Source organism: Vipera ursinii, assembly GCF_947247035.1.
Source record: "Vipera ursinii genome assembly, chromosome: 2".
Taxonomy (NCBI): Eukaryota; Metazoa; Chordata; class Lepidosauria; order Squamata; family Viperidae; genus Vipera; species Vipera ursinii.
The window spans coordinates 143,638,133-143,663,778 of NC_139513.1; the positions used below are offsets into that span (position 1 = coordinate 143,638,133).

Genomic DNA, 25,646 nt, shown 5'->3' on the forward strand with positions numbered 1-25,646 from the left:
ATTCTTTTGAGCCAGGTCCTCCACTTTTTCATCCAGATCTTGCACACATTCAACCACATTACGCACTGTAGACAAAATGTCTACCCTCATCGCACTGAACTTCTCCTCCATCCTCTCCTCCAATTTCTCCTCCATCTTTGCCAATTTATCACCCATTGATTCCAAAATTACCTGAGCATGTTTTTCAAGAGCATCTTGTAAGTCCTTTGATGTCAGTGCAGCAAGAGGAAGCAAAGCTTGCAATGATGTCTGTTGTACCGGAGAAGTTCCAGCACTCCGAAGAGTTTTTGGGGGAGGTTTAGCCGCCATCTTTTTACTTTCACTTATGACGCACATTCACTTTAAGTTTATAAAGTCCATTAAGCTAGAGAGCAAGAATAAAAGTCCTCTTCACCTTATCCTCCTGTACCGCTCTGCCTGCTCTTTTTATTCCATGGTCTTTCCTTCTGGCAGGGGTGGTCGCAAACGCCTGGCTCCGCTCCAGAAATCACGGAGCAGAGACGCTGAACAGCTGGGAGCAACCCAGGCTACGGGGGAGTTCAATCCTTCAGCCGCCCAAGCTTTAAGCCCAGGCGGCCCTGGAGAACTCAACCCCTACCTGGGGCCTCTCCCCCTCCTCTTCTCCCGAGGAGGGGGCTTCAAATTCACCCGAACAGCTGATCGGCGCTGTTTCGGGTGAAAACAACACAGCTGAGCCGCGGGCAGCCTGAAAAGGCTGTCTCCGGCGCCGCGCCGCCACCGGAAGTCCGATTCTATCCCTCTTGTTAATGCAGCCTAGCACTGTGTTGGCTTTTTTGGCAGCTGCAGCACACTACTGACTCATATTTAAGTGATTGTCTATCTCTCTCACAGTTACTAATATTGAGCAAGGTACCCCATATACTATACCTGTACATTTGGTTTTTCTTGCCTAAATGTAGAACCTTACTTTTTTCACAATTGAATTTCATTTTGTTAGATAGCGCCCAGTGTTCAAGTCTGTCCAGATCCTCCTGTATCATAAGCCTGTCTTCTGGAATGTTGGCTATTCCTGCCAGCTTGGTGTCGTCTGCAAATTTGATGAGTTCCCCATCTATCCCCTCGTCCAAATCGTTGATGAAGATGTTGAAGAGCACTGGGCCCAGAACAGAGCCCTGGAGCACCCCACTACACATTTCCCTCCATGTAGATGAGGTTCCATTGAGGACCACACGCTGAATACGGCCACTCAGCCAGCTACAAATCCATCTGGTGGTGATGCTGTCTAAGCCACATTTGTCTATCTTATCAAGTAGTAATTTGTGATCTACTTTATCAAATGCCTTACTGAAGTCCAAGTAAATTAATAATAATAATAATAATAATAATAATAATAATAATAATAATAATAATAATAATAATAATAATAATCTGGAAGGGACCTTGGAGGTCTTCTAGTCCAACCCCCTGCTAAGGCAGGAAACCCTATACCATTTCAGACAAATGGCTGTCCAGTCTCTTCTTAAAAACTTCCAGTGTTGGAGCATTCACCACTTCTGGAGGCAGGTTGTTCCACTGGTTAGTTGTTCTAACTGTCAGGAAGTTTTTCCTTAGTTCTTGGTTGCTTCTCTCCTTGACTAGTTTCCATCCATTGCTTCTTGTCCTGCTTTCAGGTGCCTTGGAGAATAGCTTGGCTCCCTCTTCTTTGTGGTGGCCCGAGATATTGGAACACTGCTATCATGTCACCCCTCACCCTTCTCTTCATTAAACTACACATATCCAATTCCAGCAACCGTTCCCTATATGTTTTAGCCTCCAGTCCCCCAATCATCTTTGTTGCTCTTCTCTGTACTCTTTCTAGAGTCTCGACATCTTTTTTACATCGTGGTGACCAAAACTGGATGCAGTATTCCAGGTGTGGCCTTACCAAGGCATTGTAAAGTGGTATTAGTACTTCACGTGATCTTGATTCTATTCCTCTGTTAATACAGCCTAGCACTGTGTTGGCTTTTTTGGCAGCTGCAGCACACTGCTGGCTCATATTTAAGTGATTGTCCACTAGGACTCCGAGATCCCTCTCACAGTTACTACTATCGAGCAAGGTACCACCTATACTATACCTGTGCATTTGATTTTTCCTGCCTAAATGCAGAACCTTACTTTTTTCACAATTGAATTTCATTTTGTTAGATAGCGCCCAGTGTTCAAGTCTGTCCAGATCCTCCTGTATCTTAAGCCTGTCTTCTGGAGTATTGGCTATTCCTGCCAGCTTGGTGTCGTCTGCAAATTTGATGAGTTCCCCATCTATCCCCTCATCCAAATCGTTGATGAAGATGTTGAAGAGCACTGGGCCCAGAACAGAGCCCTGGGGCACCCCACTACACACTTCCTTCCATGTAGATGCAGTTCCATTGAGGACCACACGCTGAATACGGCCTGTCAGCCAGCTACAAATCCATCTGGTGGTGATGCTATCTAACCCACATGTTTCTATCTTATCAAGTAGTAGGTTGTGATCTACTTAATCAAATGCCTTACTGAAATCCAAGTAAATTAAATCTACAGCATTCCTTTGGTCCACTAGTTTTGTCAGTTGGTCAAAGAATTCAATAAGATTTGTCTGGCACGATCTGTTTTTGACAAACCCATGTTGGCTTTTAGTGATAACTTTGTTCTCATCAAGGTGTTCGCTGATTTGTTGATTATCTTTTCCAGAATCTTCCCAGGTATTGAGGTCAGGCTGATAAGTCTGTAATTTCCTGGATCCATTTTTTCTCCTTTGTTGAAGACTACATCTCTTTTCCAGTCCTCTGGTAGTTCCCCAGTGCTCCAGGATCTTTGAAAAATATAGTTTAGTGGTTCTGAGATCACATCTGCCAGTTCCTTGAGAACCTTGGGGTGTAATTCATCTGGTCCTGGTGATTTGAACTCGTCTAGGCTGGACAGGTGCTCACCATTTTCTTGCCTATCTTAACTTGTGTTTCTATTCTGTTTTTTATGGCACTATTTTTGATAGGTTGGTCTGTTTTTTCCCTTTGTGTAAAGAGAGATGCAAAAAACGAGTTAAATAGTTCTGCTTTCTCCCTGCTGCTTGTCACCTTCTTGCCACTTTCACGCACTAATGGACCAATCATTTCCTTCACTTTTTTCTTGTTTTTTACATGCTGAAAGAAGCTTTTTTTCTGTTATTTTTGATTTTGGTTGCAAGCCTTAGTTCAAGCCTTAGCTTTCCTCACTTCGTCTTTGCAGGCTCGGGCTATTTGCTGATATTCTGACTTAGTTATGTGCCCCTCTTTCCACTTTCTATACTTGTCCTTTTTATCTTTCAATTTATCAGAGACTTCTTTATGCAGATCCTGTGACCCTGGGATACAGCAAATGTGAACCAGTTGCCGAGCAACTGAATTTTGATCATAGGACGGTGGGGATGCTTCAAAGGTCATAACAGTGAAAAACGGTCATAAGTCACATTTTTTTCACTGCCGCTGTAACTTTGAATGGTCAGTAAATGAACTGTTGTTGAGGACCACCTACTGTATATGACATAGTGCTTAGAAGAGGCGCTTTTATAGTGTAAACAACTAGAGAACCCCACCAAATATTTACATGTTCCACCCATGTGATACCACTATGTTGCGAGCTGCACTGCAGTCTTCTGGGTGCAATTCAAAGTGCTGGTTGCTACTCTTAAAGCCCTACATGGCACGGGCCCAGTTTACTGGCAAGATCACCTTTCCCTAGTTTGATTTATGCTCATTCCACCAGATCTGGTTGTGGGACCGTGTTCCAGGCATGTTCAATGAAGGGCTCCAGGAAGCGTGCTCTCTCTGTTGCAGTGCCCACCCTACAGAACAAGCTTCCCTATGAGACACAGTCAGCCCTGACTCTACTAGCTTTCTGGAAGCCCTTGAAGTCCTGGCTTTCCACCAACCACACCATCACCCCCTGCTATTGGGATAGGATGCTAGTATAATTATATGTGATTAGGGGATACTGAAATTTCACTGAGCCTCAATTTGGTTTCTTTGGATAGGTAAGTGGCCACATTAATTGATGTATACATAAACAAAGGGTAAATAACTTGTGTGATAAAACATGTCTGAGCAGGGGGTTGGACTAGATGACGTCCAAGGTCCCTTCTAACTACTACTACTACTACTACTTATGATGATGATGATGATGATGATGATGATGATGATGATGATGTTACAATGAAGTGACCCAAAAGTCCTAACTCAGCTTGACTGCCTTTGGGAGAGTGCTCTTAGTCTCTAGACTGATTCGTAAGGTTGTAGGGAAGAATCAAAGGGGAGGATTGTTATAAACAAAATGCCCACTGCTCATCATTAGCTCGTTTTATCTCATGAAATGGTTTTAATGATCCATAAAGTTCCAACTCTTCCAACATTTAACAGCACAATGAGGGAAGCTTCTTTCTATCCTTCCTTTCCTTAAGACAAAGCTAAAGAGCAGCATCCTTCAGACAGAAAGATCAATTGTTCCAGGGACTCCTGCTGCCTGCTCTGACCTCAAAAACTCCACCATGCGCAAAGAACATCCATCACTCTGATTTGCTCTAAATACTCACTAGTTTTTCCTACAGCTGCTGGATATGCCTCTTCTACCATGGGTGTCTTCAATGGGACTACAAAAATGCCGACATTACCTAAAAGCACATAAACAAAGACAAGAAAAGCCAGGAATCTTGTCAAAAGGAGGTAGGTAACAAGGAACAAAAGAGAAATGTTGCTGGAAGCAGAGGAAGGAGGCTGGGTGCTAAGCACAAGGTAATTCTGTCCACCGCATCAGCAGTTACTGGAGTTGTGGGTATGAGAGTGAGCAAATGTACACAGCAACCAATAAAATTCTCCCCCCACTTTAAATTCATTGCTTCTCTGTAAATTCAAGAAGAACTTGACGTTCCTCAGCATTTCACTTATTTGAAAGTGATCCTTGTGTTCCTTAATATTTCTCTGCTCTTGACCAGGTTTGTCTTCTATGCCCTAGCAGTTCCTGTCTGGAAAACACAGGTAGAAAGGTAGGGGGGCTTACAAGATCTCAACCAAGTGTACGTGTGTGAGTTGAGTGACCATAAGCTGAACTTAGGAGCATATAGAACATCTACACTACAGAAAGTGTCTGACAGGGAATTTCCCCCCCCCCCCTTTTAAGGATCTTTTCCCTCTATAAACTCTTTAAATGTAAAGGTTTCCCTGTCCAGTCGTCTCTAGGGAGTGAGCTCATTTGTTTCCTGGCCGAGGGAGCCTGTATTGTCCTAAGACATTTCTGTGTCCATGTGGTCAGCATGACTTAATTCTAACAGAGATGAAATGATGGAAGGTGTTGAAACCACAAAAACCTTGGGGGTGGGCAGGGAGCGATCAATCAATATTGGAATTCAACATTATACAAGCACAAGCAATAGAACACAGTCAAACTAGAGTCTTAGGCTTTAAGAGAGATAATTTCAATAAACCTAGAGAGGGCTTGGGAAGGATTCCATGGATGAGAATCCTCAAGGGGAAAAAAATTCAAGAGGCTTGGGCAATTTTGAAAAATGAGATTATGAAAGACCAGTCTAGCACAATACCAGTGAAGAAGAAAAATAAAGCTCTCAAAAGAAACCAGCATGGCTGCATAAAGAACTCTCTGATAAACTGAAAGACAAAAAAGGACAACTATAAAAAGTGGAAAGAGGGGCACATAACTAAGGCAAATAGACTGAGCTTGCAAAGATGAAGTGAGGAAAGCTAAGGCTCAAAATGAACTAAGGCTTGCAACCAAAGTCAAAAATAACAAAAAAAAACTTTGAATTGGGTATGTCTAGTTTAATAACATGATAGCAGTGTTCCAATATCTCAGGGGCTGCCACAAAGAAGAGGGAGTCAAGCTATTCTCCAAAGTGCCTGAAGGCAGGACAAGAAGCAACAGATGGGAACTAATCAAGAAGAGAAGCAACCTAGAACTAAGGATAAACTTCCTGATAGTTAGAACAATTAACCGGTGGAACAACCTGCCTCCAGAAGTGGTGAATGCTCCAACACTGGAAGTTTTTAAGAAGAGACTGGACAGCCATTTGTCTGAAATAGTATAGGGTTTCCTGCCTGAGCAGGGGGTTGGACTAGATGACCTCCAAGGACCCTTCCAACTATTGTTGTTGTTGCTGTTGTTGTTGTTATATTATGCTGAAGCACACAGAACAGTTACCTTCCCACCAAAGTGGTACCTATTTATTTACTCACGTTTGCGTGTTTTTAAAATGCTAGGTGGGCAGGAGCTGGGGCAGGTAATGGGAGCTCACCCCCATGATATGGTGCTAGGGTTTCGAACTCGGGCTGTCAACATTCCAGCTGACAAGCTCACATCTTTAACCACTGAGTCATCACACTCCTTGTAGCCACTATAAAAGTTATCAATGCATTAAAAAGAGGAAGAAAACAAACATGGCAGAAAGTAGGAGTTTTTCTTCTCCTGGAAGATGTCATACGGGCACGGGCGACCAGATAATTTTGTCCCCCATCTGGGGCCACCCATACTTAAAATAAAATATCATCTCCACATGAAATGCATTGTGCAGTTCTATCCTCAATAGTCAAATAAGCAGGTAAGCATGAAGAGGGATGGTGTAGTGCCTATTGCAGGGGTGTCAAACTGCCGGCCCACAGGCCGAATGCATCGTGACGAAAGCACGCCCACCCCATTGAAGGCAATGGAAAAAAAGTCGCAATACATTGCGACACATCATGTTGATGTTGCGGGTTTGACACCCCTGGCCTATTGTGTGCCACTCCACAACAGAGTATGGGAGATAATATTAGTGCCTGAGTGCCATCAGAAGTTTATCCCAAACAATTCTCTGCAGGGTACAACTCTTGATGCATTACATCTTATACAGCACCCCGAGTGGCTCTCTCGCGCGCGCTCTCTTTCCCATTCCCATCTTTCCCATCTGCATTTTATCCTTGATCATCTTTTACCATCATCTCAGGCCGAACAGCATTTGTGCGACTCTGAAAATAGCCTGCAAGTGACGAGAGGTAGCAGAACCAAAGAAGCGTGCAGTGTAGCTTTGCTTTCATGAGACCAGCTAATATGTTTGGAGAGAAACATACAGGTAGCCCTCGACTTACGACCATAATTGACCCCAAAATTTCTGCTGTTAAGTGAAACATTCGTTACCTGAATTTGCCCCATTTTGCGACAATTCTTGCCACAATTGTTATGTGAATCACTGCAGTTGCTAAGTTACTTTAACACGGCTGTCAGGTCAATCTGGCTTCCCCATTGACTTCGCTGGTCAGAAAGTTGCAAAAGATGATCACATGACCCTGGGACGCGGCAACGGTCTTAAGTATGAACCAGCTGGCAAGCATCCAAATTTTGATCATATGATCATGGGGATGTAAGGTTGTAACTGTGAAAAGCGGTCATAAGTCATGATTTTTTTCACTGCCATTATAACTTTGAATGGTCACTAAATGAACTGCTGTAAGCTGACGACTAACTATATTTGCTCCTGTAAAAACAGTCTGACAAGTACAAGTCGAGTGTGTGAGTTTGTGTGTGTGTGTCTCTGTGTGTGGTGATTTCTCACTTACTTGATCTATATTCTTTTGGTTGTGGTGTAGGAGCTTCTGATTTGGTCCCTTCTGAAAGAAAAAGACAAAGGTGCATAAATAAGTAAGCAAATCAGAGAAATCATAGCAACTTAGCCTCTGCATTTAGCATGTCCTGTCCCAATTCTTTAAACTGATTTAGGGGTAACCTTTGGGATTCTTCTGATTTATCTGGGACCAAAAAAAAAATCCTTTTATGCACAGAGGAAAAAAAAGTCCAAAAAGTGCTGCCCTCCCCCTCTGGGCAAAAAAGATCTGAATGATGACTTCTGTCAATTCAGTCTTCCTCCAACATCCCCCAGGCAATCTCAGAAAGCATCTAGATTCTCCTGGAGCAAATTTTTAACTCTTACTTTCAATTTTAACTCTTACTTTCAACAGCCTGCACTCCCCCCCCCATGACTATTTACAAGCCACCTGCAACTTCCCATAGCTGACATTTGTCTATGGAGATTCTCAGTCATCCAGGTGAGGGTTGTCCCAATGGTGCTTTTTCAAAAGGCAATTGGGCTTTCTTAGTTTTGCCTTGGGATGTTTCACTTCCCATCTAAGAAGCTTCCTCGGTCAGAACTGAAGAAGCTTCTTGGAGGAGAGGTGAACTAAGCTTTATTTATACTATCATTAGTGAAGTTTAGATCTCATCCTGAAGTTTGTTTATTCATGTCAGAACCATCACAATTAAAATAAGGCATACTATATGATGTAACATTTAAAATATAAAATACAAGATTAAAATAGGTACAAGTTAAACAGATCTTGCCCAGAAACTAGCAACATTATCCTGACGTTCATGGTAGCGCACAACAGTCCATCTAGAAATTTTACTCTACTGTTACTACTCTTTGCTACCCGAGAGGCAGGGAAGGATTTGATTGCACTATTGAAGAGGTCCCCAACCTTTTGGACACCAGGGACCGGATCTGTGGAGAGAGGTTTTTCCGTGTGTGGTTTTGTGTACTGCCTGTATCCCGCGGATGGGGCTTTGCTTGTTTGTGCAGACCGGTTGCTGGCATGCTGTGGCCCGGTACTGGTCCATGGACCGGGGGTTGGGGACCACTGCACTATTGGGCTGGTTGGTACCCTAGCCTGGGAGCCTTTTACTCCAATGGCCAAAACTAACATTTCTACATAGTGCCTACAGTTATGTGGGGGCTCCAGAACCACATTCATAGATCACTTTAAGCTGGTATGAAGTGAGGATGGTTTTTTCAGAACTATTCTGCACTATGTATGTATACCCACCCCAGTCTTCTCCCCAGGTGAAATATGGGAACCCAAGAGCCATGACCTTATTGAAAGATAGGAGCCAAGTGCCCTCATCCCAAGGCAAAAAAGGAATTTAGCGCCAATTCAAAGTAATGTTTTATAGTTAAATGCTGTAGAAAGACCACAGCTACCTTGTCCACTGTGTATTTGCAAACATGGTTCTCCATGATAAGCAACAGTTTACCAATATAGATAGTCCTCAACTTCTGACTACAACTGAGCCCAAAATTTCTGTTGCCAAGTCAGACATTTGCTGAGTGAGTTTTGCCCCATTTTATGACCTTTCTGGCCACAGTTGTTAAGTGAATCACTGCAGTTGTTGAGATGTAACACGATTAAGGAAATTGGGTTTCCCCACTGACTTTGTTCGTCAGTAGGTCACAAAAGGCGATCACATGGCCCCAGGACACTGCAATCGTCATAAATATGAGTCAGTTGCCAAGCATCTGAATTTTGATCGCATGACCATGGGGATGCTGGAATGGTCGAAAGTGTGAAAAATGGTCATAAGTCACTTTTTCCAATGTCATTGTAACTCTGAATGGACACTAAATGAACTGTTGTAAGTTGAGGACTATCTGTACTATCTCACAAGTCTTATTAACTAAAGTCAGTTAATTTTAAACATTTCAATAGGTTAGCAATACAGCTCGAATAAAATATGCAAACTGTGTGTGTGTGTGTGTGTATGTGTATGTTCCTTGATAAGATTAAAAATGCAAATCCAAGGCATATTAAAATTAACAAACTAAGTGAACACTGGGATGGAATAAGAAAAACTAAAACTGTTTTAGTTTTTCTTATTCCATCCCAGTGTTCGCTTAGTTTGTATGTGTATATGTGTGTATGCGTGTGTGTGTGTGAATCCCATCCGTCATCATCAGGCTGGTGGCTTCAGCTTCCTTCTTCTGGGAGAAGCATGTGGTAGTGGCTGTTTGTTCCTCTTTTTTAAACTGCCAGAGGGGGTGTGTTCTGTGGGTGGAGGTGTGCTCTGATTGGGTGGGGGATTAAGTGTGTTCTGATTGGGTGGGGGTGTGTTTTGAGTGGATGGGCTGGTCTCAGCTGCCAGCCTTAGACCTGAGCTGGTGAGTTGTGCTGCTTTTGTTCGGCTTCGTGTTTGTGGTGGTGCCATGTTTTTATAGTGGGTGTCAGTTTGCTTATTGTGTGGTTTGGAGGGGTTTAAAGTGGCTGATGTTGTAGCTGTAGTTAGGTTTCTGTTTTGTGGTTGTGCCTCGTTATCATTGTGGGTTCGGATTTGCTTTTTGAATGGTTGTGTGGTGATGTCATGTGATGTTATCATGAGTTTGGGTCTGGTATCATTCTTGGTGGTTGGGACTCGTCTGTCAATCAAGGCGGGTTTCCAAATGGCTGGTAGGCGAGAGGTATCATCTCGTTTGTTCATGCTGTGGGGGCGTTTTTCTATCTCAATGGCTTCTCTGATTATTCTGTTGTTAAAATGTTCAATTTTGGCGATAGTTTTGGTTTTTTTTAAATCAATTTCATGTCCCGTGGCTTCAAAGTGTTGGACCAGGGATGAAGTTTGTTCTCCCTTTCTGAGTGAGTTTTTGTGCTCTTCAATGCGTGCACTTATTCTTCTGTTGGTCTGTCCGATGTATGTGGTGGAAGAAGGAAGCTGAAGCCACCAGCCTGATGATGACGGATGGGATTCCGTCGAAACGTTGCTCCTACACCTTTAGTTCTATGCGGGGAAAAAACCCGAATGACCAAAGATCCACATACAAACACCCGCGAAAACCTCAGAAAACATATATGTATGTATGTATGTATGTATGTATATGTATATGTATGTATATATATGTTAAATGCTTGTTAACTATTTACATTACCTTGCTAGGCCCCAAACATGGATGGGACAAATCTTTATTTCCTGTTTCAGCCTAACCGAAGGCCATCGACAGGCAGTAGTCACAACAGTGACAGCTCATATTTGTGTAATTTTTTTTTAGATTAAATCTAAAAAAAAAATTACACATATATGTATATGTATGTATATCCACAAACACCCGCGAAAAACTCAGAAAACATATATGTATATGTATATATGTGTGTGTGTGTGTGTGTGTGTGTGTGTGTGTGTATACACACACATACATACACACACACGGTTTGCATATTTTATATATATCAGTAAGTAAATGAATAAATAAAAGCACCTTTTTTTTTCTGTTCCAGAGATATATCCAAAAATCGTTTTGTAACTTCTTTGAGGTTAAAGGCTTTCTGATAAACAGTGCTTAGCAGCTTTTGATCCAACTCTATTCTGGGAACAAACACATCACTGAAGGATATCTGCCGCAGTTTTCTTGCTTTCTGAAATAAAGTATTAAGATATTGTAATCATCTGAACCAACAAAGAGCTCTACTTCCTTCTACAGTGCTCGATGCATTATATAGCGGAGTATTTACAGGTGAAACTCGAAAAATTAGAATATCGTGCAAAAGTTCATTTATTTCAGTAGTGCAACTTAAAAGGGGAAACTGATATATGAGATAGACTCATTACATGCAAAGCAAGATAGTTCAAGCCCTAATTTGTCATAATTGTGATGATTATGGCTTACAGCTCATGAAAACCCCAGATCCACAATCTCAGTAAATTAGAATATTGTGAAAAGGTGCAATATTCTAGGCTCAAAGTGTCCCACTCTAATCAGCTAATTAAGCCATAACACCTGCAAAGGGTTCCTGAGCCTTTAAATGGTCTCTCAGTCTGGTTCAGTAGGAATCACAATCATGGGGAAGACTGCTGACCTGACAGTTGTGCAGAAAACCATCATTGACACCCTCCATAAGGAGGGAAAGCCTCAAAAGGTAATTGCAAAAGAAGTTGGATGTTCCCAAAGTGCTGTAACAAAGCACATTAATAGAAAGTTATGTGGAAGGGAAAACTGTGGAAGAAAAAGGTGCACAAGCAGCAGGGATGACCGCAGCCTGGAGAGGATTGTCAGGAAAAGGCCATTCAAAAGTGTTGGAGACTTTCACAAGGAGTGGACTGAGGCTGGAGTCAATGCATCAAGAGCCACCACACACAGACGGATCCTGGACATAGGCTTCAAATGTTGTATTCCTCTTGTCAAGCCGCTCCTGAACAACAAACAACATCAGAAGTGTCTTACCTGGGCTAAAGAAAAACAGACCTGGTCTGTTGCTCAGTGGTCCAAAGTTCTCTTTTCTGATGAGAGCAACTTTTGCATCTCATTTGGAAACCAAGGACCCAGAGTCAGGAGGAAGAATGGAGAGGCACACACTGCAAGATGCTTGAAGTCCAGTGTGAAGGTTCCAGTGTCTGTTGATTTGGGGAGCCATGCCATGTGCTGGTGTTGGTCCACTGTGCTTCATTATGCCCAGGGTCAACGCAGCCGTCTACCAGGAGATTTTGGAGCACTTCATGCTTCCTTCCACAGACGAGCTTTATGGGGATGCTGACTTCATTTTCCAGCAGGACTTGGCACCTGCCCACACTGCCAAAAGCACCAAAACCTGGTTCAATGACCATGGGATTACTGTGCTTGATTGGCCAGCAAACTCGCCTGACCTGAACCCCATAGAGAATCTATGGGGCATTGCCAAGAGAAAGATGAGAGACATGAGACTGAACAATGCAGAAGAGCTGAAGGCCGCTATTGAAGCATCCTGGTCTTCCATAACACCTCAGCAGTGCCACAGGCTGATAGCTTCCATGCCACACCGCATTGAGGCAGTAATTGCTGCAAAAGGGGCCCAAAAAAAGTACTGAGTACATATGCATGCTTATACTTTTCAGAGGCCCGATATTGTTCTATGTACACTCCTTGTTTTATTGATTGCATGTAATATTCTAATTTTCTGAGATTGTGGATTTGGGGTTTTCATGAGCTGTACGCCATAATCATCACAATTATGACAAATCAGGGCTTGAACTATCTAGCTTTGCATGTAATGAGTCTATCTCATATATTAGTTTCCCCTTTTAAGTTGCACTACTGAAATAAATGAACTTTTGCACGATATTCTAATTTTTCGAGTTTCACCTGTATTAAATGATGAAACATACGTCCTGCATTTTCTTTTTTTTAAACAGACCCCAGGCAGGGAAAGGCATGCCCCACTCAAATGTCAGTATTTGTTCATTCTAGAAGTTGAAAACTAACAACACCCAGGGAACTTCAGGTTCGGTGGCTTAAGCTAGGACTGCTACCATTATGTATTCTTAGTTTAAAGACACTAGAATGAGCATCCCCACTCTGTGCAATTTTCTGGGCAACTCTTTGAATTATCAGCAAAGGGGGAATTTTGAGAGTCCAACCCATACATCTGTAGGACAAGCAACTCAGGAAAAATTTCACTGGAGAAAGTGCCTCCCTAATTGGAGAAATTAGGGAGCCCTTTAATCGCTGTTCAGAAGAGTTTCTCCCAACTGAAAATTACCTTTAAAAATGTGATGTCATCCATCTCTGTCAAGGTCATTTCAATTTCATCTCTCTCCCTCTGGATTTCATTCTTCTTCTTACCCAGGACTGTATGGACATATTCAAATTTATCGAGAACTCTTTTTTCTTCTGCTTTGATTGTCTTCCAAGAATTCTTTTCTTCTTCATGAATTAAGGCTACTATTTCTAGGAATTCTGATTTCAGCAAATCCAGATTCCGACTAGTGGTACTCTGTAGGGACAATATCATCAAAATAAAACATGATTTGGAAATGAAGTAATGCAACATTACTTATTAGGAGGCTGGAAAATGGAGGAGGCAGATGGGAGACCTCTGGAGGAAGAACTGGTGAATATGAAGCTGACAATCAAAACTAAGAATAAACAGCTGGTAAACAGCTGCCTAGAGTCACTTGACAATGAGATCCGCGGCATATAAATTTAATAAATACATAAAAATAATACAGACCACCTCTATGAACCTCTTCAGACAAAGAGAGGATGGGAGATTGCCCAATATTGCTTCAGTTACTCCTCGTGAGGAGACCACAAGGCAGTAGTCTTCTATAGGCTTTGAGCACAGGGAGAAGAGGCAATAACCATCTTGCTCAAACTAGAGTTGGCATCTTTAAAAGGACACCAACTTCACATACAGTACTTCCTTTTTAACCATATTCACAAATTGCTTGTTAACTACTTTTCAGCTATTAGAAATGTTTGAATTGACATGACTGAAAACCTGAGCAATTCTGTTTCCAGTCCTTAAGTAAAGCAAATTTTAACTACAAGATTAAGAAAAGCTGGATAAAAATCAAATAAATAAATAAATAAATAAAATAAACTTTAAAAAATGAATTGAACAGCAAAAAGCTAATTAAGACTTTGACGTTAGAAAGTTATAAACAGCTTAAGGGTCCAGATAAATCTGAAATAAGATTTGGGAATTATAAAGAATCCCTCCTGTGGAGTCTTTGGACTTGCTTTAAATTTTGTTTAAGACACAATAAGATTAAAAAATTTAAAAAATTAGACACTAGAGAGAACTAGTTAATTAAAGCAGAATACATAAACCTGATTAGCAGCTACAGAATGAAGCAAAATATTATAACACTGGAAATACTGAAGAATATTTTTGCAAAATGGAACCAGAAGTTAATACCGACAGCGACAATGGAGAAATTTACTTCTATCACTAGATTGTGTCCAAAAGATGTTTGGGAAGAAAGGGCGAAAGAGGAAGACATTTTCTCTGACAAGAGAGAGGCAGAATTGACTAAAAGTGGATCTACAAATGACAAGACTACAAGATTGACATGGCAAAAGATGTCTCACTGGATATATAAATCAGTTGGTGCTTTAAAAATCAAAAAAGAATTACAAATAATAAGCCAACAGAGTGACCTGCATAATTCATATATATTGGATTTACAGAAGAGATTTGTTACAGTTTAGATGAATCTTATGAGAAGGGGGGAAAAATAAATGAAAAGAAATCAAATTCTACAACATTACTTGACTGGATGAAAGATTAAGATTGTTAGATCTTGTAAAAGGAAGAAGTTGGTTTATTTGATAGGATGAATTAAATACAGGATGAACTGAATCTTCCTCAACAAATGACAGTATCTGGCTGATCTAGAAAGTTAAGTGGAATAGGATAGGGTTAGCATTTGAAAGTGAAGTCACCAGAAACTTTGGAGTTGTTGACTAGACGGCAAAGTTGAAACAAACATTCCAAGGAAAGGCAAGGGCAGACTAATTCTTCACCAGGTGAGAAACATACATACAGGTAGTCCTCGACTTACAACAATTCATTTAGTGACCATTCAAAAGCTGAAACAGCACTGAAAAAAGTGACTTATGACCAGCTTTCACACTTACGACTGTTGTAGCATCCCCATGGTCATGTGATCAAAGATCAGACCTTTGGCAATTGACTCATATTTATGATGATTATCCCCTTTTGCAACCTTCAGATTCACTCAACAAAATTTTGATGAATTTAACAACTACTGTGATTCACTTAACAACTGTGGCAAGAGGGGTCGTAAAATGGGGGTAAACTCACTGAACAACAGAAATTTTGGGCTCAATTGTGGCTGTAAGTCGAGGGCTACCAGTAGTGTGTATATGAAATCATGAGTCAATTCAAAGGAGGCATTTTTTATAGTACAAATTCAGTCTTAAAATGTTTCAAAAGAATTGTAACTTCATTTTTTCCCCTATTTGTCTCCCAGCTACCTAACTCATATATTACAAAATTCAAGTAAATGGTGACAGCAGAAGGCAATCTTTGAAATAGCAAAGCCCCAAGCCCTTTGACACAAATCTCTCCCTCCCTCCCTCTCTCTCTCTCATACACACATACACACACACTCTCACTAAGTACAATGCCTAACTCTAAAGTCTATATCTTGAAACCGAGGCAGCCCCCTTGCATTACCACCTCCTGCTTCCAAAGAGAAGTGAGCTTCTGTTTAAAAAAAGAATTCTTTCCTTACGCTGAGTTGCTTTTGCTGCGCTCGTACGTGTTCCAAGGACTTAGCAGTCTTGTCACTCAGGGCACAGAGTTCTGTTAATCTCTTCTTCAGCTGTAACTAAGGGAACAAAAAAAGTCTTCTTTAGATTAAAAACAACATCCATGCCGGCTACTAAGGAAACAAAACCACTGATAGGGGATATAGTTTTGCTTCAGGATTCTGATTAAGTGACACATCTGCAGTCACAACTTCAAAAAAAAGTTGTTGTTTTTTTAAAAATGAGGTTTTTAATGTTGTGCAGAGTGGGGGGGAAATGGAAGCTTCTTCACCCCCCACGGCCCAATCCGGGCTCCGGAGACCTTTTCCCAGGCTGCTGCCGCCTGGATTTGAGTCCAGGGAATGCTTCTGTGTCATCCCCACAGCTCAATCCAGGCTCCGGAGGCCTTTTCCAGGCTACTGCCGCCTGGATTTGAAGCCAGGGAATGCTTCCATTCCATCCCTGTGGCCCGATCCGGGCTCCAGAGTCACTTTCCAGGCTGCTGCCGCCCGGTTCTAAGGCCAGGGAATGTTTCTGCGGCCTGATCCGAGCTGCGGAGGCATTTTCCAGGCCCAATTGGGCCCGGGGTGGTGGTGGTGGTGCAGAAGCGTTCCCGGGCCTCAAATGTGGATGGCAGCAGCCTGGTAAAGGCCTCCAGAGCCTCGATTGGGCCATGGAGGGAGCGTGGAAGCATTCCCTGACCTCAAATCCAGGCAGCAGCAAGAACTGCAGCAGAGAGGAGACAGATCTTTTCAAGCTGAGTCCAGTGCATGAGGAAGGGAGAGGGAAGCATGCGTATCTTAGTGGGTCGGGGAGGTCTTGGGCACCTGTTCCAGCACTAGGCCCTCTAAGGCCTTCCCCACCCAGAGATACCTCATGTTCGCTTAAGGAGCCACGTGCGTTTTAATGAGGAAGGAAGATTAGGACGCTGAGCTTGTCGATCAGAAGGTCGGCAGTTTGGCGGGTCGAATCCCGAGTGCCGCGTAACAGAGTGAGGGCCTGTTACCCGTCCCAGCTTTTGCCAACCTAGCAGTTCGAAAGCACGTAAAAAGGCAAGTAGAAAAATAGGGACCACTACGGTGGGAAGGTAACAGCGTTCCGTGCGCCTTTGGCGCCTAGTCATGCCAGCCACATGACCACGGAGACATCCTCGGACAAGCGCCGGCTCTTCGACTTTGAAACGGAGATGAGCACCTGCCCCTAGAGTCAGAAACGACTAGCACACATGTGCGGGGGAACCTTTACCTTTAATCTTGTACCTCAAACGAGATTCACTCTACGAGTTACAAGTGGAATGAGCAGGCTCCATTACACTTGTAACCCAAGGACTACCTGTACACATTTATTCAGCTAAATAGACAGGTCCCTCAAAGAGGGAACCCTGAATAGAGAACTAGACACATATTTATACTTTTCTTAGCTATCACTTTTCCCCATAAGAGGAGCGGGCATCCAGTAGATAAGAAGTTGTGATTCCTCACCAGCCAGTGGATCCGGCAGCTGAATCTGAGGAATCAGATGAGGAGGAGGGGCCTGGAATGATATTAGTGTCAGAGGAAGGCTCTGAGGAGCTCCAAGACTTACACTCGGATGAGGAACCTGGCCCCTCTACTCATGCTCAGGGTGAGACACAGCTGTGCTGGGAGCCTGAGTTGGACAGTGATGAAGAACAGTTGGGACAAATCCAGGATGCACGAATGTGCAGGCAAGAGAAATGAGTAGGACAGAGGAATGCAATGGGGCAGCTCCAAAGGCAAAGGAGAAGGCATTAGGAAGCCACGCCTTGGCTGAATTATAAAAGGAAAGGTGTGGGAGTTGCTGGTTGCCAAAGGCAACCATTCGTGTTGAGCATTGAGTTTCTGTGGACTGTGTTTGTTTGCCTTGGACATTGACTCAGGTCTGTGAGAATAAAAGGGGTTTGTTTTTTCTTGCAGATCCTGACTATTTCTTGGAAGAAGGGTTTCTCCTTGTGAGCATAACAAGGACTCTCGTAGGCTGGGACAGAACATTAAGATAAAGAAGCCAAGCACGCCCTTTGTGGTTTTGGGTGGTCCCCTAGAGGCTTTCCATGACCTTGAAGGCCTCCTGAGGTAACTGTGTAATCTGAACGTATGTTCCTTCCGTATGTTCCTCCAGGGGAATCATCAGAATTATTAAATTCCTGGTCAACAATACCATCTCTGAACTGATTTCAGTAGTAAGATGTTCCTGGATGCTTTGTACAAGATACACAATCATCAGATTAGCGGGGGGATTATTTTGGAACAATGTCCTCACACTTCAAGCAGACTTGGAACTTTGGTGGAAAATGTCCACTTAACACATAGGGCTCTTCGCTCAGCCCCTACTGCTGGAAAATATATATCCACAGGTCTCAGTGGTAAAAAGTGATCCATGAATGTACACTGCTCTACTCTATCCTGCAGGCAGATTGTGAAAGAACTGAAACAGACAAAGGTCATCTGGACAATTCTCCACTGATGAAGAACTGCTATCAGTGGGGCTGCCTCTGAATACTCATCCATCATAATTGATCAGATTGCAAAGAAACACTCACTGAGTGTTCCAAAACATAGTTCTCAACATTAAGCAAGATCTATTAAGACATGATAGCACTGTTCCAATATTTGAGGGGCTGGCACAAAGAAGAGGGGGGGGATCAACTTGTTCTCTAAAGCACCAGAAGGCAAGATAAAAAACAATGAATGGAAACTAATCAAGGGGAGAAGCAACCTGGAATTAAGGAGAGACTTCCTAACAGGGAGGAAAATTAACCAGTGGAACAGCTTGCCTTCAGAAGTCTTAAGCGCTTTATCACTGGAGACTTTTAAAGAGAGACTGGTCAGCCCTTTGTCTGAAATGGTATAGGACACAGGTCGGCAACCTGCGGCTCCGGAGCCGCATGCGGCTCTTTGAGCCGTCTCTTGCGGCTCCCAGCCGCCCGGTGCGCGTGCACCTCTTCCAACGGGCAGTGGTGCGCGCGCACCTCTCCAAATGGAGAGTGGCACCGCCCGTTTGGAGAGGTGCACGCGCACCTCCCCGAATGGGCGGAGGTGCGCGCGCAACTCCCCAAACCTTTGGAGAGGTGCGCGCGTACCTCCGCGCGAATGGGCAGCAGTGCCGCTCTTTGAGGAAGCTGCCGCGGCCCGTCTGCGAAGCTGCCGCTTTCGGCAGCTTCGCAGACGGGCCGCGGCAGCTTCCTCAAAGAGCGGCACCGCTGCCCATTCGCGCGGAGGTACGCGCGCACCTCCGGTCGTTCGGAGAGGTGCGCGCGCACCTCTCGGAATGGGCAGGGGCGCCGCTCTTTGAGGAAGCTGCCACGGCCCGTCTGCAAAGCTGCCGAAAGCGGCAGCTTTGCAGACGGGCCGTCGCCGTCGGGCAACCGGGAACCGGTTCCATCTCATTTTTAAAAAAATGGCAGCCGCGTGCATCCGCGCATGCGCAAAAAACCTTTTTGCGCATGCGCGTGCATGGACACACGCACGCGGCTCCCTCTTTTTTTAATTTGTGATGGAACCGGTTCCCAGTGGCTCTTTTTCTTTTTTAGGTTGCCGACCCCTGGTATAGGATCTCCTATTTGTGTTGGGGGTTGAAGACCTCCAAGGTGCTTTTATTCTACTATCTTTATAAATTCGAGAAACATTTAGCAGTAGAAGCTGCAGCAAAAGCATTTGCTCTCACCCTATACTGAGGCAGGCCATAAAGAAAGATACAAAGAATACATAAAAATGCTGCATGACATAAAAGTGAGGTAGGACACAAAAGTGAGGCATAAAGAAAATGCGAGTATTAGTTGGAAGAAGAACAAGGAAATGGAAGATGCCAAACCGCATCTCGTAAGCCAGAGTTCAGTTACAGCTAACCACATATGTCTCGCTTGTAGGTAACCACAAACATGGTGCGCTTAGCAAGACACCTGTGACCTTTGCTAGAGACAAGGTTGCAAGACATTTAGCTATAATTTAGCATCGCTAAGCGGGGCTAGGGATGAGCTAGAAGGGGGCCTAGAACTCACGTAACCAATCAGAGCTCGTAAGTTACATTTCCGTGTTTTGCTACTGTTACAGACTATATATGTACTTGCTTTTCCATGAAAAGGTGTTCAGACATTGATATTGCTTTTTGTTCTGAACCTTTTGCGCAAAATAAAACAAACTTCTTTAGATTCCGGGGTCTGAGTCTCTTGATTCTGCAACAATACAAAACGTAGCATGAAACTTCTTCTCGCTGACATACATGTATCAGAGAGAAACATAGCCACTTTCTTCCCCTGTACATATTGATCTATATTTCATAACTGACTGTAAGAGTCAAAGACTAAGGTTTTCTATACAGAGAGGGGAGTTTTTGTCAGATTCATCTTCCACAAGATTCCTATAGCAGGGCAAGAAAACACAAACCTTCCCTACTCAGTTTCTCCCCCCCCCCAAACTTAAGTTTTTACATTCTTTTAAAGATTCTGTATGGATTTAAAGTCATTGAAAGTTTTTGTGAACACAGTGGGATACGAAGCCAATAAACAAGTCTGACTGGTCAAAGTTAAGAATGGCATCAAAGTGACATGACCATTTTTCACAGTTATGACTATTGCAGAATCTCCATGGTCACATGGTCAAAATTCAGATGCTTGGCAACTGACATGGATTTGTGACAGTTGCAGTGGTTCATATTTATGACGGCTGCAGTGTCCTGGGGTCACGTGATCACCTTTTGCGACCTTCTGGCAAGCAAAGTCAATGGGAATCCAGATTCACTTAACAACCACGTTATTAACTTAATAAATGCAACTGTGCAAGAAAAATTGTAAAATGGGGCAAAGCTCACTTAACATGTTTCATTTGGCAACATAAATTTCGGGCTCAATTCTGGCAGTAACCTGAGGACCATCTACAATATGCAAAAAAAGAAAAAGGGTTAAAACGAGTCTCACAGCAAAATACAAAGTATTTTTTTAATTTTTTTTAAATCCCGCCCTTCTCCGAAGACTCAGGGCAGCTTACAATTTAAGCACAAATCAATGTGCTTAGCAATAGCCTTCATTCTACTGTATGTATATGCCTGCTTATTAGGGCTTTCACACACACCCCAAGCGGCATTATTACAAAGTCAGCTTATTGCCCCCAACAATCTGGGTCCTCATTTTACCTACCTCGGAAGGATGGAAGGCTGAGTCAACCTTGAGCCTGGTGGGACTCGAACCTGCACTAATTGCAGGCAGCCGGTGTTACTTAAGGAGGCATTAGCCCACTGCTCCACCAAGGCTCTCCACCAAGGTATTAAGAAAGCCTGAACAACTTCCATGAAATCTAACAAATCTAAGATTTACAATGGAAAAAAGGTAATGCCCAGAACAGAACTCAGACTTACAAGAGACTAAAATAGATGTACTGATAAAAAAATTTAAAAGTCAGAAAAGTTGCCTAAAACCGGGAATCAGTAGGCCCAGGGAACATATAAGCTTCCAGTAATAACAGGTTTGGTACAACCTGATTGTACCAAATATATATATTTAGGGTATCACAAAAGTAATGACATTCAAATGATTGTATATTTTGTGTTATTTACTTTTACCAACGGAGCCGGAGTAACTTAGCTGATGTTGCCTTTGGTGCTCTTTTCTAGACAGTTTTTATTTTAGGCCACCTGTGAAATTCACAGACTTTGTCTTCCAGTGCAAAATAAGCTTATGTTGGCAATCTGCCTGCAGGATAGAGTAGAACAGGGTTCTCTGTACATTCATGGATCACTTTTTACCAATGAGACCTGTGGATATTTATTTTCCAGCAGTAGGGGCTGAGCGTGAGTAGAGTACACTTGCTTTGTTCCTAGCATAGGAAAGAGGGTCATTTATTATCATATAGCTTAACTTTTCTAGCCTAATGCCCTCAACACAAAAGTTGTGTTGGACGACTTTTTCCAGGACACTCTGCCAGCGTGGCAATACAGTCATGGCAAGAAATTCTATAAGGCATTCCTTAGAACAGAACAACTGTGTTCTCTTCCGAAGAGCTGTTGACATCTGCCAGCTGTGGAGGAAGGCGCTTTCTGCCTCAAGCAGCCAATGCAGGCTTCAGCATGCCTTCTATCCAGTCCCTTGGGTGTACATCTTTGGTATCAATGGCTGCCATGTACATGGTTAAATGCAAGACAGCTCTCCATACACTGTCTATCAGATCTATATACAGAGTAGTTGAACACAAATTGTAACCAGAGTTTTACTGAACAGTATTGGCTGAGCAAATAGGTAATAAACAAAACCAAATAAGCCAAGCTTTGGCTTTGGATAATTTGAAAGAGCCAGTCTGATGTAGTAGTGAAGGCAATTGGCTAAAAACCAGGAGGCAGCGAGTTCTAGTCTCCCCTTAGGCAAATAGCCAGCTGGGGGACCTTGAGCCAGTCACTCACTCTCAGCCCTAGGAAGGAGGCAAAAGCAAACCACTCCCAAAAAAACCTTCCCAAGGAAACTGCAGGGGTTATCCAGGCAGCTTCCAGGAGTCAGAACTATTTCTCACAAACGAAGATGAATATACATGTCCCTAGATAATATTATATTGCAGGATCCAATCTGAGTAACAGGGACCAGAAATTTAGTCTTCTGAGCTTTTGGACTCATGCTAGAGGCCATCATGAGGATGGGATCCAGCACCAGTCCAAAAGCTCAGAAAATCCAGAAAACTAAGCCTCTGGTATGGTGACCAATCCAGATTGGATCCTGAAAAATTATTTCTTTAGATCAGAGATGGGCAATTAGTTTTTCCAAGGGGCCACATGTGAAACTGGGATTGTTGTGGAGCAGGGGTGTCAAACTCAATTTCATTGAGGGCCACATCAGCATTGTGGTTGCCCTGGGGGGGGGGGGCGGGTGGGTATGGCCAGGGTGGGCGTGGCCTACTGGGTGGGCATGGCTGGAGTGCGTATGGCCTACTGGGTGGGCATGGCCAGCTCTACATCATTGGCATCAAGGGTGCCTATGGGGGCCTGGGCAGGAGTGGGGCAGATCTGAGGGTCTCTGGCAGGAAGAGGGTCTCTGGGCCAGGGCCAAGGCGGTGGGGGCCGTTCCCTCACTGTTTCCAGGATGGCTTCGGGGGCCACATGAAACCACTTCGCAGGCCGGATCCGGCCCCCGGGCCTTGTGTTTGACATGTCTGTTGTGGAGGATTGAACCAATGGGAGTGGTGCTGTCTCGGGCAGCCGGATATGGCAGCCGGATACACGATGGCTCAAAGTCACCCTAGAAGCATTCAGGACTGAGGTCAATGTTCCAAAGGTGCTTTATCAAAAGGCTTTATCAAAAGCTGGACTGGTTTTTACAAAAGGCAGGCTGCCTTTTGAAAAAAGCACTTTTGGGGCAACCATGACCTGGATGACTTGAGAATTTCCATACACGTTTGGCTGAGGTCAATGTTACCCTGTGTCTCCCCAGGCCTAACACGACAAGGTAGCCACCACCCACTCCTTTCTCACCTTCTTTGTTTCCTTGGCCTCTTGTAACGGGGCAGTGGAGCAGGTCTTGTGAGAAAGCAGGCAAAAACAGCAGATGGAGACTCCGTGGTCCTGGCAAAAGACCTCCAGGAGCTTGTTATGGGTCTGACACTTCTTCTGCTGAAGTTCCTTCACAGGTGTATCCAACTGGTGGCTCTTAAATGCGGGGCTCTCCAGGTGGGGTCTCAGGTGTTCCTGGCAAAAGGAAGCCATGCAGGTGAGGCAGGTCTTGGCCGCCGGGACTACCAAGCAGCTGTCGCAGGCCACGGGAGAGGGAGACCTCGGCTTGGCCACGCTGCTGCCCGCCTTCTTCTGTTTCTCCTCGCGTGTCCCTTTGGAGAGGTCATCCTGGCTGACCAGAAGTTGCTCCACCACCTTGCAAAGCACCGTGTTTTTCTTCAAGTCGGGACGAGTTTCGAAAGAAGCCCTGCACTGGGGACAGCTGAATTTCTCCTCGATCTCCATCCAGGTCATCTCCAGGCAAGGCAGGCAAAAATTATGGCCGCACGGCGTAGTGACCGGCGTCTGAAAAACACACAGGCAGATGGAGCAAGTCAGTTCGTCTTCCAGCCCAAACAAAGACAACGTTTCCACCGAGCTAGCCATGTCTGCTGCTGAGATGCCGGAGCGAAGTCGGCGCTTTATATATATATACGTGTGTGTGTGTGTGTGTGCGTATACGTATACGAGCGGCCAAGGAAAAGAAACCGAAACTTTGGGAAACGGGCCTTTAGTGGATTTCCTAGAAATCACGTGGGCGGGCGGAGACGCTTGTGCGTAACGCACAACGCACGGAGCGGACGGATAAGCCTTCGCGGAAAGGAAAGCCTCCCCAATTGCCTGACTGTGATCTAGTCCAGGGGTCTTCAAACTTGGCCCTTTTATGACTTGTGGACTTCAACTCCCAGAATTCCTCAGCCAGCAAAGCTGGCTGAGGAATTCTGGGAGTTGAAGTCCACAAGTCATAAAAGGGCCAAGTTTGAAGACCCCTGAATTCTAGTCACACCATCGAGGACGGGGAGGGTTTGCTTGCTGTTTCTGCTTCCCGATCCCCATCCTTTCCCCTTGCATGCCTAGAAGCAAGGCGTGCTGCCCAGTACCGCTGGCTTGGCTGTCCCGGGAAGCGGCCTCGCCCTTTTTTAAACTGGGCAATTCATGTATAGAAGCGAGTTGGCTGGCTTCCGACGGAGGCGGCTTGAAGGTCGGGAGCGCCCCTTCCCCCAGAAGTGCAGAGAAAGCGCAGGCGCCCTCGACGGGAATTGTTTTGTTTTGTTTTTCCAGAAAAAAAAATGTTGAATGCAACGGGGCTGTCATCCCTGGGATGGCGGAAACGGCCCTGGATAAAAGTACCAGATGCCTCTTTGGGGCGTGAATGGGAGGACCCGTTAAATGCCCCCGGTGATGCCTTGATATATTTTTTTTAAATCAGTGGCAAATCCGGAAGATTAAACTCAATTCGCCTCCGTACCAGGAAACGAGAACTATTTATTTGTTTTTTTCTATCGGTCGAGGACGTTTTGTGTTTTTCGGATTAAATGCACGCCCGGTATGCAAGATGCTGAGGAGAGTTTTGGTAATGGCTGGCCTGGGATGAACAATACCGCTTAGACTTAGAGCCAATTATTTCCTGGTCAAGTCAATCAACCAACACATAATAATTAGGGTGGCCCAGTCCTTTCCTGTTATGTACCGGATATTGAATGAGAATTGTAAAAAAGCCAACATGATGGTCAACAAGATTGAGGCAGGACATAAAGTGAGACAGGACATAAAGTGAAGGCAGGACATAAAAGTGAGGCATAAAGTAAACGTGTGTATTAGTTAGAAAAGAACAAGGAAATGGAAAATGCCAAATCATGAGTTCATCTGTCTCTCATACCTATTTAGTCAAGCATAGAGCTGATACATCTAACCACATGTCTCGTTTGTAGCTAACCACAAACATGGTGCCGAAAACTTAGACGCTTAGCAAGACACTTGTGACCTTTGCCAGAGAAAAGGTTGCAAGACATTTAGCTATAATTTAGCATAGGTAAGGGGGGCTAGGGATGAGCTAGAAGGGGCCTAGAACTCGTGTAACCAATCAGAGCTTACAAGTTACATTTCCGTGTTCTACTTTTTTGAAGACTATATATGTACTTGCTTTTCCCTGAAAACATGGTCAGACATTGATATTGCTTTTTGCTCTGAACCTTTTGCGCAAAATAAAACAAACTTCTTTTGATTCCGGGGTCTGAGTCTCTTAATTATGCAACAAGATGGCTATTTATTATTTCTGAAATTGGAGAAAATAAACCTATTGATACTACATCTTGGAAACCTGTATGGAAAACAGTGTGGCTAATCTGCTTTTGCCTCATTTATGGGTTCTGGGGCA

The 25,646-nt window shown here is 43.9% G+C and overlaps 1 protein-coding gene across 4 annotated transcripts in view; it reads right to left on the minus strand.

Annotated features, from left to right (window-relative positions):
* Positions 1-23,928, minus strand: part of TRIM25 (tripartite motif containing 25) — a 40,542-nt gene extending 16,614 nt beyond the window's left edge. For 2 of the 4 annotated variants that reach the window (XM_083353616.1, XM_083353615.1), the window contains exons 1-6: positions 23,252-23,928; positions 15,772-15,867; positions 13,269-13,502; positions 11,015-11,171; positions 7,557-7,607; positions 4,547-4,624 (exon numbers count right to left, since the gene is read on the minus strand). In XM_083353616.1, the coding sequence (XP_083209742.1) occupies positions 4,547-4,624; positions 7,557-7,607; positions 11,015-11,171; positions 13,269-13,502; positions 15,772-15,867; positions 23,252-23,875 (1,240 nt within the window). In that variant the 5' untranslated portion in view covers positions 23,876-23,928. The remainder of the gene's footprint in view (positions 1-4,546; positions 4,625-7,556; positions 7,608-11,014; positions 11,172-13,268; positions 13,503-15,771; positions 15,868-23,251) is intronic. The other 2 variants (XM_083353618.1, XM_083353617.1) reach the window with 1 other exon arrangement.
* Between the last annotated feature and the right edge of the window lie 1,718 nt (positions 23,929-25,646).